General features: G+C 40.2%; 1 protein-coding gene and 1 non-coding gene across 4 annotated transcripts in view; one reads left to right on the top strand and one right to left on the bottom strand.

Moving 5' to 3' along the window:
• Selenof (selenoprotein F) overlaps positions 1–23,738 on the top strand; it is a 30,546-nt gene that overhangs the window by 4,091 nt on the left and 2,717 nt on the right. For all 3 annotated transcript variants that reach the window (XM_034501313.2, XM_034501315.2, XM_034501314.2), the window contains 2 exons: positions 4,503–4,670; positions 18,713–18,776. In XM_034501313.2, the coding sequence (XP_034357204.1) occupies positions 4,503–4,670; positions 18,713–18,776 (232 nt within the window). The remainder of the gene's footprint in view (positions 1–4,502; positions 4,671–18,712; positions 18,777–23,738) is intronic.
• On the bottom strand, positions 12,332–12,466 carry LOC117707969 (small nucleolar RNA SNORA2/SNORA34 family). The gene has a single exon (XR_004606707.1). It is a non-coding gene; the product is annotated as a small nucleolar RNA SNORA2/SNORA34 family (small nucleolar RNA).

Here is a 23,738-nt window from a genome sequence, read left to right on the forward strand (position 1 = left end):
TCCTCAGAACTGGTATGCAGTCCTTGTTCAGTTTGACTCTCCTGCGTGTATCTTGTGAGCAGTGGATGGCACAATTACAGTTGTTAGTATTTTTCTTATTACTGATCTAACCATGATGCATCACTGAATTCCAGAGGCTAGTCTGTTTGTTGTTGATTTAACAATGACTGAGACCAGCTGACTTTTAAAGAACCTTGTTTTGATACCCAGTTCTGGAGACTGCACAGTACAAACTGGACAACCACAGCTGGTGAGCTCCCCTGGCTGTAATCCTAGTGGAGAAACAGAGATAACTGCACATAGCTACTTCCCCACACAAGAACTACATAGGGCCCCCATACCTATAACTAGACCCCGCCTCAGTACACTGCATTGAGGAATTGGGCATCTACCACCTGGGTTTTGGTGAGGACATACACAGTCAGACCTTTGCAGAAATTTTAAAGGCAGGCTAAGATTAGATTCTGTTATTGTTAATTTGTGCATACTGTGTATGTCTCTGTGTATGTCCTTCTGTCTGTACTTGCAAAGATCAGAAATTAGTCATCGGGTATCTTCTTCTAGTACTCTGGGACAGGGTCTTTTACCGAGCCCAGAGCTCCATGCTTGGCTAGATTAGATCACCAGCAAGCTCCAGGGATCCATCCATTGCTCTGGATCCAGACTCATGTCCTCACATTTATGTCAGGCATTTTACCAACCAAGCCATCTCCCCATTTCCAGGATTAAAAATCTTAATGCAATTTTTTCTTGTGTAGTCTTTGACAAATTGTCTTACTATCCTGTCTGTTTCCTTCCTAAACATAGTGGAATGATAATGTAAAGTACTTAGCAGAATATCTGGTGGTTTGTAAGAACTTCAGTAATGGCATTGCTTCTGACAGTCAGTATATTGGGATTCATTCTCTCTAACCCCATCTATTTGTCTTCAAATTTGAAATCTGTTCAGAATTACCTCCTCATCGTTTAACCTCAATTCTACTGAGGTCCTGGGATCCATCTGGCTTTGCACTCTCCATCCAAGGCTGGAGTTACAGATACACATTCCAGATCCTAGGTGGTTTTAGATGAACGCTGATGATACAAACTCAGGTCTCAAGCTTGTTCAGCAAGCACTTTTCCCCCTGAGCTATCTCCCCAGCCCCCATTTCTGCAAGTTCTTAAGTAGGTGTAGTTTTCAAAGTGAATTTGCTTTTACGTGTTTCAGTTACTGACTGCAAAACAAATTCCCCAGAATCTAGTGGTGTAAACAGTTCATTTTGCTTTCAGATTTAGTTGGTTATCAGTTTCCAGACTGGCACAGCAGGGACTCGTCTGCCCCATGATCCCTTCAGACCTCAAGTGAAAGGAAAGGCTAGAGTCGGAAATCTGAAGGCTTTTTACTCAGGTGTTTGGTAGTTCATGATGATGTTAGCTGGGGGCCTCAGTTGTTCTCTGCATAGTTGTATCCATGCTGTATCTCTAACTTGGGCTTTTTTGCAGCATGGTAACCAAGTTCCAAAGTTGATGCTCTGTTTTGAAGGGTGCAAGCAGGCAGATCCCCCACCAAACACACACACACACACACACACACACACACACACACACACTCTCCCACCCCCTCTCTCTCCATGTTGGATGACTGCTATTCACACTGAAATAAGATGTAGAGTAATCTGTACATATTGATGCAATTTTCTTCAATCTGCCATATTGCTGTCCCTGATTTCAAACCACCCTGTGTAATAGGTCTTACAGATCACTTTACTGATGGGAAGTTGCAAATGTCTTACAACTAAACTAACCAATAAACTCATAGGTCCCTCCCACTTAGTTGGCACAGTCGATGAGTCTTGAAGACAGAAGTACATTCTCTATTACAGAGATGTAGGGTAAAATATGTATGAGATAGCAGATTAAAATATTGACTGATAAAGAACAGTGAGATGGTCAGGACTTTGTGGAAATGTACTAGCAATGTCAATGGATTTTAATCTTGCTGATTAGTTTAAGAGCAAGCTGACAGTAGAGGTGGTATGCCAATTTCAGCCAACCATCATTGGAACATTGATTTCTGTATTGTCTGTGATTGCTTTTGTGTGGCAGTGGCTGAGTTGAGTATTAGTAAGAGAAACCATTTTGCTACTAAAGCATAATTTCTTTCTGGCTGTTCAAAGCTTACAGACCCTTCCTTGTTCTGGAAGACCAACCAGATATAGTCTCACATTTCCCCTATTGAAGACTGGTTTTTACCTGTCTGGTTTGGTTTTACCAAACTGTTTTGGTTTTAACCTAGCATAGGTGCTAGAAATAGAAACAAACTGTCGTCAGAATCAACTTGTGTGTCGCTCGAGGGTCAGAAAACCTTACATAGTGCAGTGTTCTGAGTGGTTCTGTTTTACAGTTAGGCATAGGTTTTCTCAGTTAAGGAAAGTACAGCATCTAAAGGTCATTTTTGCAGACAAGGCTCCCTAGAAGATTGGCACTGATTGGGTTCTTGAAAATAAGCAAAATTAGCAGGGTAAAAATGGAAAGGGTTTTAGACATAGGGAAAAGTGTGAACAGCAGTGTGAGGATCAGACCTCCCCTTGGGGAGCACGGGGACTCATAGCTTAGGAGAGGGAAAGCTGGGGAGTAAGGACAGGTGGAACTGATGGATGAGGTAAGCTACAGATGCAGGAAAGGGCTTAAAAGCTGGGAGGCCAGAGAGCTGGCTCAGCAGCTAAGAGTTGTACTGCTCTTGCAGAGGACCCCAGCTCAGTTCCCAGCACCCAGATCTCACTGGGAACAACCAGCAATGACTCCAGCTGTGGAAATACAAAGTCTCCATGGGCATCTGTGCATGTGCACATATCCACATATAGTACACATAATTAAGTAAAATGTCTTAAAGATCATAAGAGATTGAAGAGCTCTTCAGGGAACAGAATTGTTAAACTATTAAATGCCTATGTCAGGTTAAGAGCCTAAAGGGCTTTGGCCTGGCAAGCCCAGTTGACCAGGGAAGTAGTACCATTTTCCTAAGATGCTGAGTGCATTCGAGGGGCTGGACATACAGAAACAAAGGTAGATTTCATCTTAGGAGACTTTGATTGTGCAGCATCTAATGAAAATCAAGTGATTTCCGGCTTTGGAAGCCGAACTCAGGAAAAGGGAGTGTTGAGGAAAATGGTGTTTAAAGGCCTGGATAAAATTGCAATCTCCCAAAAAGCAAGGAACAACACTTAAATGCATAGACCAGGCCTGTAAACCCAGCCACTCAGTAGGATGGCAGTTTAAAGACTGTCTGGGCTACCAGCTAAGCTCAAGAGCAACCTAGGCAGTGCATTGAGGGCCTGTCTGAAAAGGTAAAGAGGGAGCTGGAGAGATGGCTCAGCGGTCGGCTTGCTTACTTTTCTGTCACAGTGGCAAAATAACATAAACCAAGCAATTTAACAGAAGAGAGATATTTTGAATTATGTTTCCAGGGTGTTCATAATGACAGGGACAGCATGGTAACAGGCAGCAAGAGCAAGAAGTGGAGAGATCCAACTTGGAAGTAGGGCTAGTCTGTGACCTCTGAAGCATTCCTGCAGTGACGTACTTCCTTCAGCAAGGCTGTACCACCCCACCCCCCAAACATTTACACTAGCTAGGCAAATTCCTAATACTCAAGCCTTACAGGGGACATTTCTCATTCAGACCTCAAAGTGGTTAAGATGGTAAGGTAATCACACACAGACACAGATGCATACACATAAAAGTTAATCTTTAGACAGTTTAGTTGAATGTCATATTTTTTTGGTGGTCAAGATTGAACTTGGGCCTTCTCGAATTTCTAAAGCAGTCTGTTTTATCTAGACTGTTTTTCCCTTTGTGTACCAGTGTGGATATTAAAGCTTGAGGAGACTAACTTTTCACCCTTACACATCTGGTACATGGTGGAGCTGATACATAAAACCAAAATTCAGTTTCTACGGTCTTTTGACTCCCTGGTCCCATCTGTTTTCCTACACTCCTGCAGGGGCTGTGTTTGCAGATAAGGTAATGCTTTCCATCGATCCATATACATAGGTACTAAGTCCTTAAAGTAAAGTAAGAATTTTTTCCGTATAAGAAAATTCCTTTTTAATGAGCTACTGGATATTAATAAGAGATGTGTAATATATGTATATATATATATATATATATATCATTAAAGTTATATTTTGTACTTTTATTGTTGATCCACATTTTCACTGAAATAAAAGCTGTCAGGTCCAATGTTGTAGCACATGCCAGTAAACCCAACACTTAAGTGGATAGGAGAATTGGGGTGAGCTCATCTCCAGCATATAGCTAGTTCAGGGCCAGCTTGGGCCTGATAAGACTGTCTCAAAAAGCAAAGCATCAAAATAAACCAAATATATAAAGCTACAGAGTTCAAACATACTTAAGAATTTGTCTCCAGATGAAATGTAACAGCACCTTGGGTGACCCTGGTTTCTCTTTTAGGAAAATTCATGAAAACCTGGATCTGTTTCATTCCTAGTTTTCATTTTCAGGTATCTGCTCTCGGGGCAGAGTTTTCGTCAGAGGCATGCAGAGAGTTGGGTTTCTCTAGCAACTTGCTCTGCAGTTCTTGTGATCTTCTTGGACAGTTTAATCTGCTTCCACTGGATCCTGTTTGCAGAGGGTGCTGTCAGGAAGAAGCACAATTTGAAACCAAAAAGGTACTGTTTTTTGCTGTGTCTTTCTTTTCCATGCCTTAGTTGAGATAGGTAAAATACAGACTGCTTAATCAATTAAGAGCAGTAGTCTTTGACTTTACAAGTTTCAGTAAAATCCAGGTCACTTGCTTGCCTGGTCTACTAGATAAATCAAAGGAAACATGTGTTTACATACCAGGATCCGTTCCACTATGGATGTCCAGCAAGGGGAGGGCAAGTCAGGACCATACCACCGAGGCACTGTTGTGCGTTAGTCTTCCTGGCATCTGGCCAAATAAAAGCAAGGACCAGCTAATTACACTTTGGTTTATTTGTAATAATCAGCTAGTTGTGCAAAGAAATCCGAAGTGATATCATGGTACATCACATTGGCATAAATATGGTTAACAGAACTTTTGATTTGTATACTCATAACTAGAAATTCCTGTAACCTATAACCTTTACCTTGATTATACTCATAACTAGAAATTCCTGTAACCTATAACCTTTACCTTTTCTATCTGGGAAGTAAGTCAAGGGAAAGTAGTTGTGCCAATAAAATCTGCTTTTTAAATCTACTGTTGAAGTAAGTGCCCTGGGGTTTGCTTGGCTGAAAGGGTGGGTGGGCTGTTTGGAGGCAGGGTCTCAATGTCGAACTTGTCATGATGCCATGGAACCCACGATGGGCTTATCACATCCCTCTAGCCTCTGCCTCATTGGTGCTGATATTACAAGTGTGCACCACTAGGCCTCGCCTGAACTTATTCCATCTTTGTTTTTCAGTAACACCCTTAGATTTCTCGTCTACATTGTGAAGTTCCTGAGACAAGTAATTGTATTATCCAATAAAAGTGACAGAGGGGCTGAGACTCAGCTCAGTAACAGAGCGCTCACCTAGTGTGTACAGGGTTCCGTGATCGGTCCTCAACAGCAAAATGGATGCTGTTGAAAGTGACCTAGTGGGATTTCAGAAACCATCTCACAGACCTTTGCTAAGCTCCCTTTTCTTCCTCCTTCACTTGTCCGTACTGAATTGTTTGGCGTGTTGTTATTTGTAAAACTTGCGAATAGTAATGCTTTTCTGTGACTAGATAAAGTTTACTTCCAACACCAAGTACATATTTACAAGTTTTAGAAAAAAATAAAGCAGCACCTTTTTAAAATCTACTCTTTGTGGTAGCTAGATTTCACACTTGGTCTCAAAATTCAGTGACCTGAGTTCTCAGTGTCCCACATGAGCTTACAGAGTCCACCATATGTTTTACTTTCTTGATTGGCATACATCCACAGTGTGTTTTGTGTTTAGAGTCTCATAACGTAGGTCTTGTGTATGTAAACATCTAAGCAACAAGTTTTAAAAGCTTGATTTGATTGAAAGAGGTTAAAGACCAGATTTAACTGGTTTGTTATGTCTCCCCTCTGCCTTTATAGTGAGATGTTCACATAGGACAAATTGCTGAAGGAATCTGTGTGAGGCATCTTTTCATCATCCGCTATTTATCCAGAAAAGATTATTCACTAATACCCCAAACTTAGAAAGATGGGATAACCCAGCACTTGGGAGGCAGAGGCAGGTGGATTTCTGAGTTCGAGGCCAGCCTGGTCTACAGAGTGAGTTCCAGGACAGCCAGGGCTACACAGAGAAACCCTGTCTCGAAAAACCAGGAGAAGAAAGAAAGAAAGAAAGAAAGAAAGAAAGAAAGAAAGAAAGAAAGAAAGAAAGAAAGAAAGATGGATGAAAGATAGATAGATAGATAGATAGATAGATAGATAGATAGATAGATAGATAGATAGGTGGGATAAGAAGGGGTGATTGCAAGTAACAATATTTATCCCACAAGCTCCCTTTATAATTAGGAGTAAATTGAGAGATCCTGCCCTTTCATTGATATAAAATAATTCTAAAATACAAAACAGCACATATATCAGTGCTTAAGAAAAAAATGTAAACTACTAAAAGAAAAATTACTTGAATTTCAGTGGTGTTTTGTGCAGTTAGTGTTTAGTAAGCAGTACAAATGACGGTACCTTTACACAGAGAATCTTAAGGTGGAAGGAAAGGTATTGAAAATATGTCCTTTCCACTAAGTAGAGGTCTTCCCATTGATGTCCAGCCAAGATCATTTTGAAAATGAACATGAGCATCAGATTAAAAATAATCTGGTATATTAAATGACTTGATTAAAAATAATTTAAAAAAATTTTTTGGACTATCCTGAGGATAAACACAAATCAAGTGTTTTATTGTTGTTATAATCATTATTATTACTATTGACTCTAGGATTTATAAAATTTATTTCTAAGATTTATAAAAATAAGTCATTTTTAAATGAGTTTTCATCTTTCTACTTCTGTGCCTGCCATCTTCATGCTCAGCTCAATGCTTTAGCAGTTTACTCAGCTTCCCCCACACACGGGCTGCTGCTGCTGCTGCTGCTGCTACAGAGCCTGCGCGGCCCCTTAGTGGCCTGACCTGGGATTTTCTCAAGTTTTAAACTTGGTTTTCTTCTTTCTTTAGATAATTTTGGTTCCCCGGTTTTAGCTCCTTTACTCCTTTCAGTTTACACTTGAATTTCATCTTTTGTTACTCCAGAAGCCATACTTAGCAAGTCAGAGAACCTTCTAGAAACTAGGATATGCTTAGCTAAATTACTCATAAAACAATGCACAGATTGTTTTAAGGTCATCTGCTATATGTTCTGACTTGATTGACCTACAGGGAGTTTAGGGAAGTGGTCAAAACCCTCTTCTAGCACCAGGTTGCTGTGTTCAGCCCTCAGCTGCTCAGCCAGTGTTTAAAGACTCTGATCATGTTGTCTGCTTCCCTCTCTCCCTCTGTGCACTAATTCCTGCTTCAGGACTGAATGGGTTGTATGTGATCTGCAGACATTTGCCAGATACATTTGCTACTGATAGAGCTAGGACACTAGTAGCATGTTCTGAAAGGTGCGTGTTTGGTGTTTAAGCAAGCAAGGAAACAGTAGAAAATGTGGAGGACTCAGGACATACCACAGCAATGATGGCTGTTGGCAGAGTACAAGAAATAGACAGCTATAGCATAAAGTGTTAGATTGACTAATGATAAACATTTGCAGCAAGTTGTTCTCATGTTCTCCTTCCAGCTCCTCTATCAGTTGGTTCAGGAAGGAATAGATTATGATAACAAAATGGTGTTTGCAGCTGCTTGGTGCACTGGGTGTGCTGGGGGAGGGGTTTTCTCTACAGCTGCCACAGCCAGGAGAGTCACAGTCCACAGGAGGCAAGAAATCACTTCATGACTAAGTACCTGACAGGTTTAAACTTTGGGGGTCTGACCCTGAGTCATTTATTTTAGGCATATTTAAGCACAATTCAGTGAAAACGTTCATAAAGATTGGCCTTGACTACTTTGAAACTTTTTGTAAAGCACATGTGACACCTTCTATAAAGATGCGTTCTCTAGATTGATGACATGTGACACCTTCCATAAAGTCGGGTTCTATAGAGTAACTGATAAGCTCAAGGTAAGGGTTTAGAGGAGGATCTGGTGGTGTCTCCACCACAAAGATAGCAAAAGGCTCACCAGGCTCTTAACTGTGTCTGCTCCCAGCCTTCCTGGAGGATAACAGGTTATTCCTTTGAAGGATCAACCCTGTGTGTTTAACATTCCAGGTTCCCTCAGTGCTCACCTGTGAGCTCAAACACCTGTGTCTCCTACAATGTGGAACAGACTGTGTGTAAATGATAGCAGACCAAGACTTCCATGCTCTCCATCCTCCCAGTTGTTTAGATGCCAGTAAAGAACATGATCCGGTTTGAACTTTCAATCACGTGGATCACTTGAGGTCTTGTATGAAAGATTGTGAGGGTTTCGGGTGCTGCTGCTAGAAAACTTTTTGAAGCCATTGCACTGGAAGTCAGTATCGCCTTTTGATTTTCTTTTTGAAGGTTTGTCTTTCTTTGTGTATGTGGCTGTATGGGTATATGCAAATGTGTCCAAGTGTCTAAAGGGGGCAGAAAAGGGTGTCAGATTCCCTGAAGCTGAAAGTAGAGATTGGTGACCGTCCAGCATGATAGGTCCACTGGTCCTTAACTTCTGACCTTCCTCTCTAGCCCTGTGCTTGTCTGTCTGTCTGTCTGTCTGTCTGTCTTCCTTTCTTTTTTGGTTGGTTGGTTGGTTGGTTGGTTGGTTGGCTGGCTGGCTGGCTGGCTGGCTGGTTGGTTGGTTGGTTGGTTGGTTGGAGTTTGGATTTTTCAAAACAGGTTTCTTCTGTGTAGCCTTGGCTGTCCTGGAATTCATTACCAGGCTATCCTTGAACTTAGTTTGAAATTTGCCTGCCTCTGCCTCCCAGGTACTGGGATTGAAAAGATACACCACCACCACCACCCAGCCTGATTTTAAAGCAAGCAAACACAACAGAAACTTGGACTGCATAGCCACACTCAGGGTAGGTGCTGCTAGTGAGCTACACCCTCAGCACAAGCTTAGTTTTATAGGACAAACAGATGTTGAAAATTGAAATTGAATTCAATTTAAAATAAAACACCATTTTCAAATACTTTCAATGGCAAAATAAGTGAGAACTATTTTTTTTTAAAACTGCAAGTGACATTTTGCACAAAAAATAAATTTAGGTATATGATTACAATACAAAAATAATTAGTTTACAATAAAAGAAGTTAAACTAACCACACAAATTTAGGTATATGATCACAATACAAAAATAGTTTACAATAAAAGAAATAAACTAACCATGATGCCTATTTTTTTTTTTTTTGCTACTTTTTTAATCTACTTGGTAACAGATTTTAGTGGTCTAAGAGTAATTTGAATCCCTTTTGTGATTAAGGTTTTTGAGGAGGAACATTTTTTGTTTTGTCTTTTGTCTTTTTGTGATTGTCTTTTTTCTGCTCCTTTTCTCTGTTCTTTTCTTTTTGCTTTCCCCTTTCCTTTGTCTCATTTCCCTTCCCTGTGCTGGGGAACATCCCAGGTCTTTGCATAAACACACATGCATCTACTAATCTAAATCCCCAGCTCGACAACAACTCGATAGAGCATTGTTTAATGAATGATGTGTTACTTGCTTATTTATTTACTCATTTGAAAGAAGGCTGTACAGATTAAGGTGAGATAGAATTCTCTGTTGGAGTTTGGGAGAAAGATCTCGTGGTTTGAAACTATAGTAAAGCCTCATATCCGGCTCCCTGAGCCTACCTGTTTCTTGATCTGGAATATAGCTCAGCCATGCAAATATTTGATAAAGGGCTTTATTTTCATTTTAATATCAGTATAGACAATAGAAAAGCAATTAAAAATGTTTATCTGCTGTTATTTTTATGGCACCATACTTTGATATTGTACATAGTAAATATGTCTGTGAATGTAGTCTTCTGTCAGCCTCACTGTGCTTTCGTGATTGGACTAACTTCAGCTTACCAGGTATGCACATACTCCACCATGAGAGTTACATGCATCCCAAGCAGACCAGAGACAAGACAGAGGAATGCTAACATATGCATATACATTTGGAATTATCCCCTTCCCTCTTTATGATAAGTTTTTGAGAGAATTGAGGATCCCCCTCCTCTCTCGCACTCCCTCCTCCCTTCCTCCCTCCTCTTTCTCTCTTTACTGACTGTGACATTGAGCTAGCACATTATTACCCCAGGCTCGTCAGTTCTGCCGTGATTATATACTCTCCTCTGAGTGTTTTCTCTACACTGTTGGTTTAGTCCTCAGAAAAAGCCTATAATGCACTTTGATCTCTGTTTAACAAACAAGCAAACAAAAACAAATTAGATCACAAGGCTGCCCAAAACTTCTGGGCATTTAGATGCCATAGTGAGACTCATCCCAGTTTGGCTATCAAGTCCAAAGTTCTAAACCACAACACTGTTTGATGCCATCTAAAAAATACTGATATTAAATCTTGCCACACAGAGCTTCTGTAAAAAAAAAAAAAAAAAAAAAAAAAGAATGACTTAAACATGAAAAGCCAAATGTCCTTCTTAAGGTCCCTGTTGAACCTTCAGTTAACAAGAATAATTTATGTAATGGGGATTACTATTACCTAATCTCCATCTTTCTATTTACCACAGTGTGACTCCTGTTCATTTTGCTGGTTTTTTTTTTTTTTTTTTTTTTCAAAATTATATTACCTGTTCTTACTTTAGCTCAGGTCCAAACAAAAGGTTTTAAATAAATGACATAATTTTTATTAATTTGGAAAAAAGTACATCAAAATAATTCTTTTAAATTTATAAGGAAATACTCTAGCCAATTTCACCATGCTGCAGAAGTCCATTTGAGCAGCATTGTCTAGGTGACAAGTTTAAGCACTAACCTGTCAGAGACATAATGCTGCTACTGTAGAAAACACAGAAGGTTGAAAAGGAAGCTAAGCTAACTATATGACATTGTAATCTCTAAAGAAATTTCATACTGCTTAAAATAGCTTCACTTTTCTACCATCCAGAGCCTCAGCAGAAACTGCTTTCTTCAAAGGAAACAAAATATAAGTATCTTTAGCAGATGATTCTAAGTGTTACATAAAAGCATTCTTCTCAAAGGAATTTTAAAATATGCTTGGGAACAGTTCAGATTCAGTGTAACCAATACTAACACAGTACTAACTAGTGGCACAAATAGATACTTCATAATAATGGCCATTTGTATCGGATAACTTGTTACTATTTGAGAGCACTCTTCAGAAGAGTGGCAGCCACAGGCAGCACAGAGGCAGGGAGTCAGAAAGCAGGCAGAAGCGAGCTAGTCCCCTCCTCATGCGGTCCAACACCTCGTGCTTCCACCATTAGATTTACAGGGAAGTTCTGTTCCTGTTTCTATAAATCCTACTCATCAAAGTACTGAAGGAACCTTTTCTCCATAGCTGTCATAGTTAAAATGCAGTGAGGGAGCACGGTATGTTATTTTTATTGAGCTTTTTAGTGTAGTATTGATTTTATCATTTAGAACAATTCCTCCTCTGGAGCCTAACTTAAGGTAAATGTTAGCCTCTCAATCCCAGTACAGGGCTGCAGACACTGAAAGAAACAGTGTTTGCTCAGTGTGGGAGAACCCTTTAAACTTCGGGAGCTTCCTTAAACAGGAAGACTTCAGCAGACAGTTAAGATGCACATAGTTCATTTAAAAGTATAGGAATCTATTTGCCAACTCTGCTAAGTGGTTTACTAAAATCGCAGCCCAGCTTCTCTCTCTTGGTCCTGTGTCTCAGGTGTGCTTTACATATTTTTTGTGTGCTTTGTGGCATGAATGTACAACCTTAACAAAGCACTTCTATTACATTTCAGAATAGTACCTTTATTATTTGTCCATGTATAGCTTATTGTTCAGAATCTTAAAAAAAAATAGGAAAATGTTGGAATGAGCAATGAAGTAAAATGTAAAATAGTATATGTGTAAACATTGTTTTCTAGTGACAATAATTATAGCAATAGACACAACTGTAAGAAACCTTGAAATAAAACTAATTATTTAAGCCACGTTGGATTAAGTACTAAATTTCATACCATAAGGATTTGACATTATGAAATTAAGCCTTGTGTGGTTCTCTGACAGAAAACTACCAAGTGACAAGAACAGGCTTGAGGTGACACAGGAACCGCCACATCGCCTCAGCATTAAATCCAGTGAGCACAGCAAATGGTCCCATTGCCACCTTTTTTGTTGGTTTTCCCTTTTTTCTAGATGCTTCCTTCTAAATGAATCAAGCGTTACATTCTAGAATTTCTGCAGTGGAAATTCTAAACACAAAGCATTCTTCAGGCCTCAGCTTGAAACCAACCGCTTCAGCAAACTGCTAGTCTTGATTTGGGGCCAACGTTTGGCTTGCTGCATGTGTGGCTTCAACCCAGACTTCTGACTTTGGAAAATCTATGCCCCCTCTCCATTGGCTAATTAGCTTATTTTCTCAACTGGCAGAATCTTGTATGCATTTCTGGGGAGCCTTCCTTTTTCCCTAACATTCTGATCTTCTGACGCTGAGGCCTCACACCCATTACACAGTGAAATCCCACTGCTAGCCGGGCACGTGCCATCCAGCCTTGCACCCTTGAACTTCACTCTTTTATTCAATTCATATGGCATTTTTCTTTGTGCTTGCCTTCAGTTTTTCTCTCAAGGTTTGTTCTTATTGCCACATGTATTAGAGCTTCCTCTGAAAGCTGAGTAACAGTCCTCTGTGTGACACCACATTTCCAGCATGCCTTGATCTGAGCTGTCCAGGGACACTTGAGTCACCTCCATCATTTGGTGCTAGTAAGTTAGACTGCTGTGATCAGTGTACAGGTAACCTTTGCATCTCTTCTCTCCTCTTTGATTAAATACCTGAAAGTAAAATCTTGAGTCATGGTGACAATGCTTTAAGTTTTTGACACTACCGTTGTGTTTCCATGGCAGCTGTGTACATTGCCCCAGTTGCTCCATCATCTTAGCCACCGCTGGTTTTCTGCTTTTTGGCAAGAGCCATGCTCACAGTACAGAGTGCTCTCTCCCTTCTGCATGATGTTCCTTTCCTGACTGCCTGCCTGCCACCACCTTGTTAGTAATACAGCCCATACTTCTAACGAGCATTAAGCAAATCTTATTTGTTTTTTAAATGCATTTTATAAACTTATATCTAATTAATCTTGAATGTCTTATTGCTTGAAAGAACCAGAGAGATCATCAAAATTCTTCATTTAAAATCTCTCAGTGGTTTGAGATTTCATAAACAGCTTACACAGAGACTCTCAGTGTCTCAAGGGCCTGTGATAACCCAAAATATAAGTACTTTTAATATGGCCCAGAATCATGGAAATGCTAATTACCATTTGCTGTGTCAAACAAAGATGATTATCATATTTCTACCTTGTATTTTTCTGTATTTTAAGAAATATCTTAAATAAGCCTTGATCTTCATGATTTCTTTTTTTAAATAAGTACTAATTTAGAGCTTTAACAATAAAATCCATATTTGATTCTTAGGAGACCATAAAAAATAAATCTATAAACTAAGAAGAAATAAAATGGATGTGTTATAGTCTTAAGTGTCCTGTCTTTCTCTTAGTGCCCCTGTATTTCTAAGACTATGCCTATAAAGAGACAGGTCAGGGACTAGAGAGACGCTCAGTGGTTAAAAGCACTTACTGCTGTGATAGAGGTCCCAAGTTCAATTCCCAGCACCCACATGGTGGCTCACAACCATCCATAAGCTCAGTTCTGAGGAATCTGATATCCTCTTCTGACCTCTAGGACACGAGACACTTCTATGGTTTATATACATACATGTCAGCAGTCTTAAGAGTTTCTATTGTTGTGATAAAACTTATAACCAAAAGCAGCTTGGGGAGGAAAGGACTTATTTTGCTTACACTTCCACACCACAGTCCATCACTGAAGAAAGGGCTGGAACCTGCTGGCAAGAAGTGATGCAGAGGCCATGGAATAGTGCTACTTACTGGCTTGCTCCTGGTGGCTTCCTCGGCCTGCCTCCTTATAGGACTCAAACCCACCAGTTCAAGAGTGGCACTGCCCGTAATGAACTGTGCCTTCCCACATCAATCAGGAAAATATACCACAGGCTTATCCACAAGACAATCTGATGGAAACATTTTCTCAAATAAGGTTCTCCTTCCAAATGACTAGTTTATGTCATCTTGACATAAACTAGACAAAACACTTCTGCACATAAAATAAATCTTAGAAGAGAAAATAATGGTTAGGCTTTGACTGCTTCAGAAAAGTGATCTTTACCTTTGGATATATCTCCTTGCTTCACAGCAGTGATCTGGTGTTGGGTACTATCATGACTTTTTACTACAAAGAGAATGTGCAGCTTCAGCATCTATGGAAGTACCATTGCCCTCTAAGTCTGCTTCAGTTGAATTTCATAAAAAAATAAATAAAAAATAAAAAACCCTAGTTGTCTTCCTCTGTTTACACAGTACTGCCTGTAGTCATTACTTTTCAAAGATGGGGGTGGGACTGGAGAGATAAGAACACTCACTGCTCTTTAGAGGATCTCATTTGACTCTCAGCACCCACAACAAGCATCTCTCAATGCTGGGACCCCAGCTCCTGCATATCTAATGGTTTTTTCTGTTCTCCATGGCCACCTGCATCTATGTGACAGGCACTCAGATACACTATCTGTCTAAAAATGTTGAATGTTGGACTTTTAATTCTCAGCCATTAGTCACATAATACTAAAAGCAATCTAAAGACATTAAAAGACCTTCCTAAAACATCTTTTCCTTTTTTAATTTTTTCCCAATCTGTTTGGATATCATTTTAAATTACATACAAGTATTAAGATCAGTTCTAGGTTGAGGAACCAGCAATACAATAGATGCAGATAGTCAAAGAACAAGCAAGACAATAAACACAAATAGTCAAAGATCATGCACGACAATAAACAAGAGTCCCATGATCACTCCCGTCATCACTGTTCCTAAAGGCTTATCAGGATGACCAAAATATCTGAGCCTACTTCCCTGTCCTAGCCCAAAGTCACTTTCACATCTGAAGTCTGAAGCCTACTTCTTTGTTCTAGCCTAAGATTTAGATTCCTGCCTGAAATTACTTCTTTGTTCTAGCCCAATGTCAGATTCCTGCCTGAAGCCCATTTCTTGTCCTTGGCCAATGTCAGATTCCTGCCAAGCTTCCCCAAAACCTCTCCACATCTTCCCCTTTTTTATTTCATAAACAAGACTGAGCCTGTCTTAAGTTGTTCTGACAAGAATCCCTTCCTTATCTATCGTAGAATATGTATTATCAAAAGCAATGCACTTCTATCTTAGGTTGGTAAGGCTCTATGCAGAATCTTACCTGTCCTTGGCTTGCCAGCCTGTTAATTTAATAGCTCTGTCTGGGGATCCATTTTCAGTTTCAAGCCATGTACTTTGGCTGCCAACATGTTGATGTTGTTAAAGACACATTTTAACATGGTTGGCAGGAATAAAAGTGTTCCCAGGACTAAAAGGGCAAGCATGATCAAGCTACATATGCCATTCTTGAAGCTTGACCAAAATGGAAATACTGACCTCAGGCCCTGGATAATTTTATCAGCAGTATCTGCAGCATCAGTGCTCAACAGAGTAGCATTCTTTAAATTTATAATTGCACTATGCAAAGTTTAAACCTCCAGAGAGGTGTTAGAATTATGCCAAATACACTGCAAGTATCTTTAAACATTTTCCTAATTATAATGACTATCATTGTAAATTTTAGAAGTAACACAAATCCAATGGTATTTGGCATGACACTCAAGATGGCTCCTTACTCTTAAACTCTGAACCTCCTTCCAATAATTTGAATAGGATAAAGAGCATTAATCCATTGTTCCAAACACCTATCTAAATCCTCTTGTATACTCAGCACATTAGTAACATTTTTGCTACATGATTTATAAAAGTAGCTGTCTTAACTTTTTGTGTCAAAGCAATTGCAGAAGCAGTGGTGCTAGCAATTAATGTAATTAAAGCTGTTATACCAGCAGTAATCAAGCCCACTAACCCCTTGCTTCTGCTTAAAGCCTAACTCACTTCTTCCAGTACTTGCAAGCTTTTTTCAGAATACCAAGGTCCTATAATACTCAGGGCAATAAAACAAAAGCTGGTTGATAGACCTCTGTAACAGACATGCCAGGTTTCAACACACTAACACAATTAGAAAGTGTACAATCAATACAACTTAAATTAAATAATGTAGAAGAAACAAAAGTCATTTTGACATGACAGTTAAAAGAGCCTTAACACACATGCTAACACCTGTTTGAAATTCAGATCCTGTCCCAACTTTATCTTTTGCTAACATAACATCACAGAGAACTGCAGCTAACTTCCAAATATGTCTCTAAAAATGTTCAGGACCCGCCTTCCAAATGAAGACTGTTATTTCCAATATTGGATTGATTTCTAGACCAGTCCATGATTGAGTCCAAATAACCAGTCACACTTAAGAAAAATACAAGAGTCATTATAACTTCTCTTTTTTATTCTCTGCCTCACAAGGTCTAAAACCTTGAGGCAAGGCAACTTGTCCCATCTGGAATATAGGCAAGCAAAGGTGGGTCAGGAACACATGTCCAATACAGCTTCTCAGTCACCATTGTCAGGGCACTCCACAAGCTCAGAGGTCAGCATCATTCTTTGTCCCAGCATCAGCATGTCTCACCAGTCACTCTAGCAGCCACCATGCTTCTTTAGCATCCTACAGAAAAACACAAACATGCCCTCTTCCCCATATAAGATACCTGGTCGGGATCATGCTGTCTGCCAGTAAGTGGATCCTTCCCTTTCACCTATGTATAAGTATGCCTAGTTGAAGGGTGCCATAGACACTCAGCAGAAAGTTCCTTGACATCCGATTTTTTTTTTTAATTTAAAATATAAAGAACATGATTTAAAGAAATTTGTGGTATACCAGGAAATACCTCCCCCTCTTTTATTTTATGAAGCTATTGTTTTAAAGTTCCATGAGCCCATTCCATAATACCTTGTCCTTGAGAATTATAAGGAATCCCAGTAATATGGGTAATATTAAACTGTTGACAAAAAGTTTCAAATGCTCAACTGAAATAGCCAGTTTTATTATCTGGTTTTTGTGTTTGTTTTTTATTGGATATTTTATTTATTTGCATTTCAGATGTTATCCACTTTCCCCATTTCCGCCCCCCCCCCACCCCCCCAAAGAAATCCCTTATCTCATCCTCCCCTCCTCCTGCTTCTATGAGGGTGTGCCCCCACCCATCCACCACTCCCACCTCCCCACCCTTGAATTCCCCTATACTGGGGCGTCCATCCTTCACAGAACCAAGGACCTCCTCTCCCTACATATACAGCAGGAGCCTTGGATCCCTTCCTGTGTGCTCCCAGGCTGATGGTTTAGACCCTGGGAGCTCTGGTTGGTTGGTTGGTATTGTTAGTCTCCTCATGGGGCTGCAAGCCCCTTCAGCTCCTTCAGTCTTCTCTCTAACTCCTCCATTGGGGACCCAGTGATCAGTTCAATGGTTAGCTGTGAGCATCCACATCTGTATATGTCAGGCTCTGGCAGAGCCTCTCAAGAGACAGGTATATCAGGCTCCTATCAGCAAGCACTTCCTGGTATCCACAACAGTGTCTGCACCTAAAGCATCTTATTAAAATTCATTGTAACAGAAACTAGAGACCTCAAACCAGACCAATGACTCATTGCAGTGAACATTTGCAAGTGAAATGTGTATGCAGAGGGGTATATTGTGGGACACACTAGCTTCCATGAGTAGATGTTTTCTATGCTTTACTTTGTTTTGGGGGGGGGGTGTTTTATTCTCTTTTTGGGGAAGTTGCAAGGGCAGAGGGTGGATACAAGGGACAGAGTTGAGTAAGACTGGGTGGGATGCATGGTGTGAAACTCACAGAAAAATCAGTAAAATCTTTTAAGAAATTTCATTGTCATGCTCAATGTCAACTTGCTGTCTCAGTCTATTCCAGATACAGATGGTGTTCCTCTGCCATTCAGTATACAGTTCATATGCCTTGTTTTTATTATGAGGGATACATTCCAAGACTCTTAGTGGAGTTCACTAAGTGTAGCAATACCCAGGCATGTGTGAATTGCGGTTACGTGATCCTGGAGCATGTGCTGACTGAGCACAGGGTTGTGCTCGTCTATTGTGGACAGCTACTGAGTGACTAAGGAGTGAACAGCATGTAACATGGGTACCCTGGAAAAGCAATTTCATGTTCTGTGCAGGACAGGGTGGTGCTTCAGCATGCGACCAAAGCATACCCCATTTTACACATTCGTTTCTGGAATTTTGCTTTTTATTTTCAGATTGCACTTGGTCTGGGAAACTGAAAGCGTGGAGTATGGGGCCTTTAGACTGGAGCTTGGCCTCCTTGGTCCTACTGTGCTTTGGCACTCTTTGGTAGGGAGTTCTGTATAGCTCCTGTACTCCAGGGTTTGCACTGTGGTGCTTCTTCACCGTCCTGCCTGAGATGAAACCCACAGAAACACATGCTGGACAAGCGCTCTCTTCCCTGAGCCATACCTTCCAGCTCCATAACTATTCCAGTGTGTCACTTTCCTGGTTTTCATTTTACAGCTGTATGCAGGAGCCATCCTTGAAGTCTGCGGATGAAAATTGGGGAGGTTCCCTCAAGTCCAAGGTATGTAGCAATCACTTAAAGTCATCGTTTACAAGAATAATTTCACTAAATAATCCCAGGAATATGGATTTTCATAACACTCTGTGTAACAATATATATGAATGTTTTCCAATTCTTTTTTGGGGAGATAGTCTTAATAAGAATTGATGCACACATTAGTTGTTATAAACAAATACAACATATGAAAGTTAGATTTAAAATAGAGAGCTTGAAATTATTCTTTTACTCCTGTCAGGTATAACTTTTAGGAAGGCTTTTCTTTTAGCAGATAGAGATAGAATTCCTGTAACATATTCTAATAGTTTTTTTTTTACTGTAAGTTACAGAACATTGACTTAAGGTAGAAAAGGCCTATATAGCTTGACAAACCAGCACGAAGAAAATGAATTTCCACAGAATTTATTGGTACACTAGAGAGTCGTGCAGTGTGTGTATTAGTTATCACAGAGAATTTTAGTGATAAATATGTTAAAAATTAATTCTCAAAGTCCATTTTTGCGGCTAGCCATCAAACCTTGATGGAGCCTCACGTCTCCAGGAAGCCTTCCCTAGGGGTTTTCTATTATCCTTGCACGCTTAGCTTGAAATCAGCTTCATGAGTGTGCAAGTGGTGGTGCTGCTCCAGTTTAATCTCACAGGTCACTGAGTTCAAGGCCAGCCTAGTCTGCAAAAATGAGTTCTAGGACAGCCAAAGCTACCTAATGAGACCCTGTCTCAATCACACGCGCGCGCGCACACACACACACACACACACACACACACACACACACACACACACACACACGGCAACAAAAGAAAATCAGGCTTGTGAAAAGAATCCATTTTGAAGAAACTCCTTTTTGGTTCTGGGTGGTGCTTTGGTAGGTCTGAAGTAGTCCAGCAGGCTGGGTGGTTCCTGGGTGAGGTGGTGGAGTTGAGGTCACAGGTAGCTTTCCTTTTAAGTTGAAATACATGACTGTTCTTTATGTACACCTAATCTGTTTTGATTTTTGACACAAACTCAAAGTCCTCGGCACCTGCCTCAGCCTCCTGAGTGCCGCCAAGCTTACAGTTGTGCATGCCTGGTGTGTGAAGTCATGTAGAATCCCTCAGTTACCCTTCATTCTTTTAAGATTTGCCATGAGACTGCCTTAAAAGTACGCAGTAGGCTCGCTGGTCCCAGGGAGAAGTGGTGACCTTCTTGAAAGGCTCCTGTCGCTCTGCCTTTTCCCATTTCACTTGCTTCTTAGGAATCTGACAGCTCAGGCAGAACATGACTGTGATGTGCAGTGAGTAAACCAGAGGATACCACAAATAACAACGCCACATTCAAATGCCTACCTTTTATAAAAACTCACTGTAAGACTTCCCTCACTCCTGACTGGCTATGCACCTTTTTTATGTTTTATATATTTTATATTTATATTTTTTGTATTGGTGGATTAAGTACATGACTACATTCAGAGCTGAGAGCATTGGACTTGAGAAGCTGTCATTTTTATTCCTGTCTGACTACAGGCTAATATCTGTTGCCTTTTTTAGCAGCAGACTTTTTTGTCTGTGCTGAGGCTGAGGCTGCGCTGTGTCCTGCCCTCAGCTCGCAGTCAGTCATCAGTTTACTTCCCATCCCAACAGCTTTGACTGTTACTAATGTCAGACTTCAATAATGAATTGTTTGACGTGAGAAAAGTTGTTTGGGGGGCCTTTAAATTACTTGTTATTTTTTCTTTTGGTGAGGAGGGGTCACTAGCAGAGGGTAGGTACAAAGCTCAGGGAAATGAGTGAGATTTGGGAAGAATCAAAATGAAAGGTTAAATTAAAAAATATGCTAAAGAAGGGGCATTGTTTTATCTTGAAGTTGATTTTTAAATTTTGAGTTCTTTTTTTAATTTTATTTACATTTCAGATGCCATCCCCTTTCCCCATTTCCCCTCCCTAGAAAACCCCTATCCCATGCCCCCTTTTCCTTTTTGCTTTTATACAATTTTTTTAAATGTTAATCAAAGGCTTTATAAGTTTGGTATTGCTCAATCAGAAGTGTAACCCAATACCCAACCTCGATATATCAACTATCTTTAACTGGTGGAGACACATGAACATCTGCCTCCATGTCCCCCCTCCCCTTTCTCTCTCTTTCCCTCTCTCTCATCACCTAGCTTCTCCTCTCCTTCATCTTCTCTTCTTACTCCATCTCTTCCTCTCAGTACTCCTTCCCACTTAGCTCCTCCTACATATCATTCTTCCTGTTAAAGTAAAATTTTTCTCTCAAAATACAATTAGAGCATACTTATTCCTAATTGTACCAGTGAGGTACAAGATAGTCCTAATACCCAGTTCATCATTTTGTTGACTAACCAGAACCTCTGTCATCTCTCCTAACTAAAACACTTAGTTTTGAACCTGGCTTTTTTCTTGGCTTTAGAATGAATGTCAGCTGAAAACCATCCACTCAGGTCTTTTCTCTCAAAGTAAATAGCCAGGATTGGCTATGAGACTATAGGTCTTCAACCCCGTCAGAAATCCAGAATGACTGAGTTAACTGAAATTATGGGAAGCACTAAACATAGCTTTTAAGACTTAGCCAATTTATAGAGACCGCTGAACACCTGGAAAGCCCCTATACTACCGAACGTTGGAGCATCAAATCTTTATATATTAATGTTCATTTTGATTAGAGACCTGTCTGCTCCTGACAGCTTCCTGTCGTGGATTCTAAGAAGAAATTAAGCATCCTTGGAGATACTCCAGTTGTGCAGTGACAGCCACTAGGCAAGAGTTGCCTCTTTCCATCTACAGACAAATTAATGTCCAGAAAAGGACACATCTGCAGAATAGTCGACTGATTATATCTGCCTAGACAAAGTAATCAGCCCTTAATAATTCTGCATCACTAGGTCTGTCAGATGATCCTGGGCCAGAAGGCTGAAGATTTGATGCTAGTACCGTTTTTTTTACACATATTATTGTCAACATAGTAAAATTTTTCTCTGAACTCAAAAGTACATATTACATATTAATTTAACAGCGTTTGGGCTGGGGTACAATTTAGTAGTAGAGTAACAGCCTAGAGTGCTAGCTTGGGGTCGTGCTGGGTTTGATCCCAGCATCAGACAAGATAGGGGAGACAGAGAGAAGGAGAATATTAACATTAATTTGTCTTGGTGCTGAGGATTAAATCTCAACCCTGCAGCATGGGTTTTCTCTTTTTAATTTTTCATTTCACATAGCACTACGTAGCATTTTCATACTGGAGCATTAACATACTTGGAGCACACCCCACCCCTACCCTCTGCCCCTTCCATTGCTCCTTTGGTTCCCCTGGACAGTTTTCCTTCTAATTCCATGGAGTGTCCAGACTCAGCTATGTATTATCTACAAAATCTAGGAACCAGAATAAGAGAATGTCTGTCTCCCTGAGGCCGACTAATCAATCCACTTAATGTAATTGTTTTTTATGGGCACCTTGATCTAAGAAAGTCATAGCTTTCTTGTTCTTAAAGATCTTATGCTGTCATGTAGTCTATGCAATACAGCAGATAATTGTTGAAAGCTTCATTCACTGCCTGTGAAGCATGACTGGCCTGTTATAATACCCTCCTCTTTCAGAACTATGCTTCTGGATCTGTGTGCAGCAAAAGAGAAAGCTTACTTGGATTGGTCGTTAGTGATTCATCAGGCATTCCTTTTAAGCCTGTTCACTCAGTCCAGCCTATTAAAAGACATTTGAATGAATGGAGTTATTAAATGTACTCACAGCTCCGCTCCGTGTATAGGAAAGACTTGCATAGTCCATTTGCCACGGTGGTTTCTTACAGTTGAAAAGTGGTTTGAATAGCCGGAAGTGGTTTGAATAGCCGGAAGTGGTTTGCAGATGTTCATATAAGATTAAGCAGTCCAGAGTCTAAAACACAGTGTTTATTGGCCATATCACATTTTTATTTTCAATCTATTTTGTTTTTCTCTTTATCTGTAAGATCTCTTTTAATTTTTTTTTTCATTTTTACTCTTGAATTTTAATAGCAGTGTTCTGTTGCCCTGAAATTTCTATTTTTATGTAAACCTATCTGTAAAACATTTTCTTTAGGACCATGCAAAAGAGAATTTTATATTTCATATTCATTAAGTTCTTTGTATTATAAACTTGGATAGTATTCCAAGCCCCTCCTTTTTAGTACTTAGCCACAGTCTTGGGAATTATTTGTTTACTGTCTTTTTTTTTCTATACTAGATTAGAAATTTTATAAGGTGGGGATTATATATGTTTCTATATCTTTGCTGTGTGCCACACGTAGTAAATATCCAATAAATACCTTTGCAAATTAAAATTTATATTCCATCTGTAATATATGTAAATATACTATAATATGGGCCCTGTTTCATTCTAAGTACTTGACAGCTCCCACTGAATAACCCACACAGGCACATCCCTCCAGTGCACACATCCCTCCAGTGCACACATTCCCCCCAGTGCACACATCCCCCCCAGTGCACACATCCCCCCCAGTGCACACATCCCTCCAGTGCACACATCCCCCCCCAGTGCACACATCCCCCCAGTGCACACATCCCCCCCAGTGCACACATCCCTCCAGTGCACACATCCCCCCCCAGTGCACACATCCCTCCAGTGCACACATTCCCCCAGTGCACACATCCCCCCAGTGCACACATCCCCATCACCCTTACTTCTCTGAATGGTACCTTCATCACATGGAGGTTCTTATGGCTATTTCTGTTTTGGAGTTTCTGATTCAGCGTAACTGTTGTAGGATGGGGTCACACATTGGTAAACTGATTTCTCTTATTTCTTTTGAACTGCTTGAGCTGCTCACAGGTGAGCTTTGCTAACATTCTGTCAAGCCCACAAAACTGCCACTGGAATTTGGGCTACTGTTAATTTCAAACAGTGTCTTAAATGTTTAGATGGAGGTGCCTCTACATTTACTGATCATCTGTTTAAATTCCCTTGGTTTTCAGGTAGGC

This window comes from Arvicanthis niloticus, chromosome 4 (assembly GCF_011762505.2).
Source record: "Arvicanthis niloticus isolate mArvNil1 chromosome 4, mArvNil1.pat.X, whole genome shotgun sequence".
Lineage (NCBI taxonomy): Eukaryota > Metazoa > Chordata > Mammalia > Rodentia > Muridae > Arvicanthis > Arvicanthis niloticus.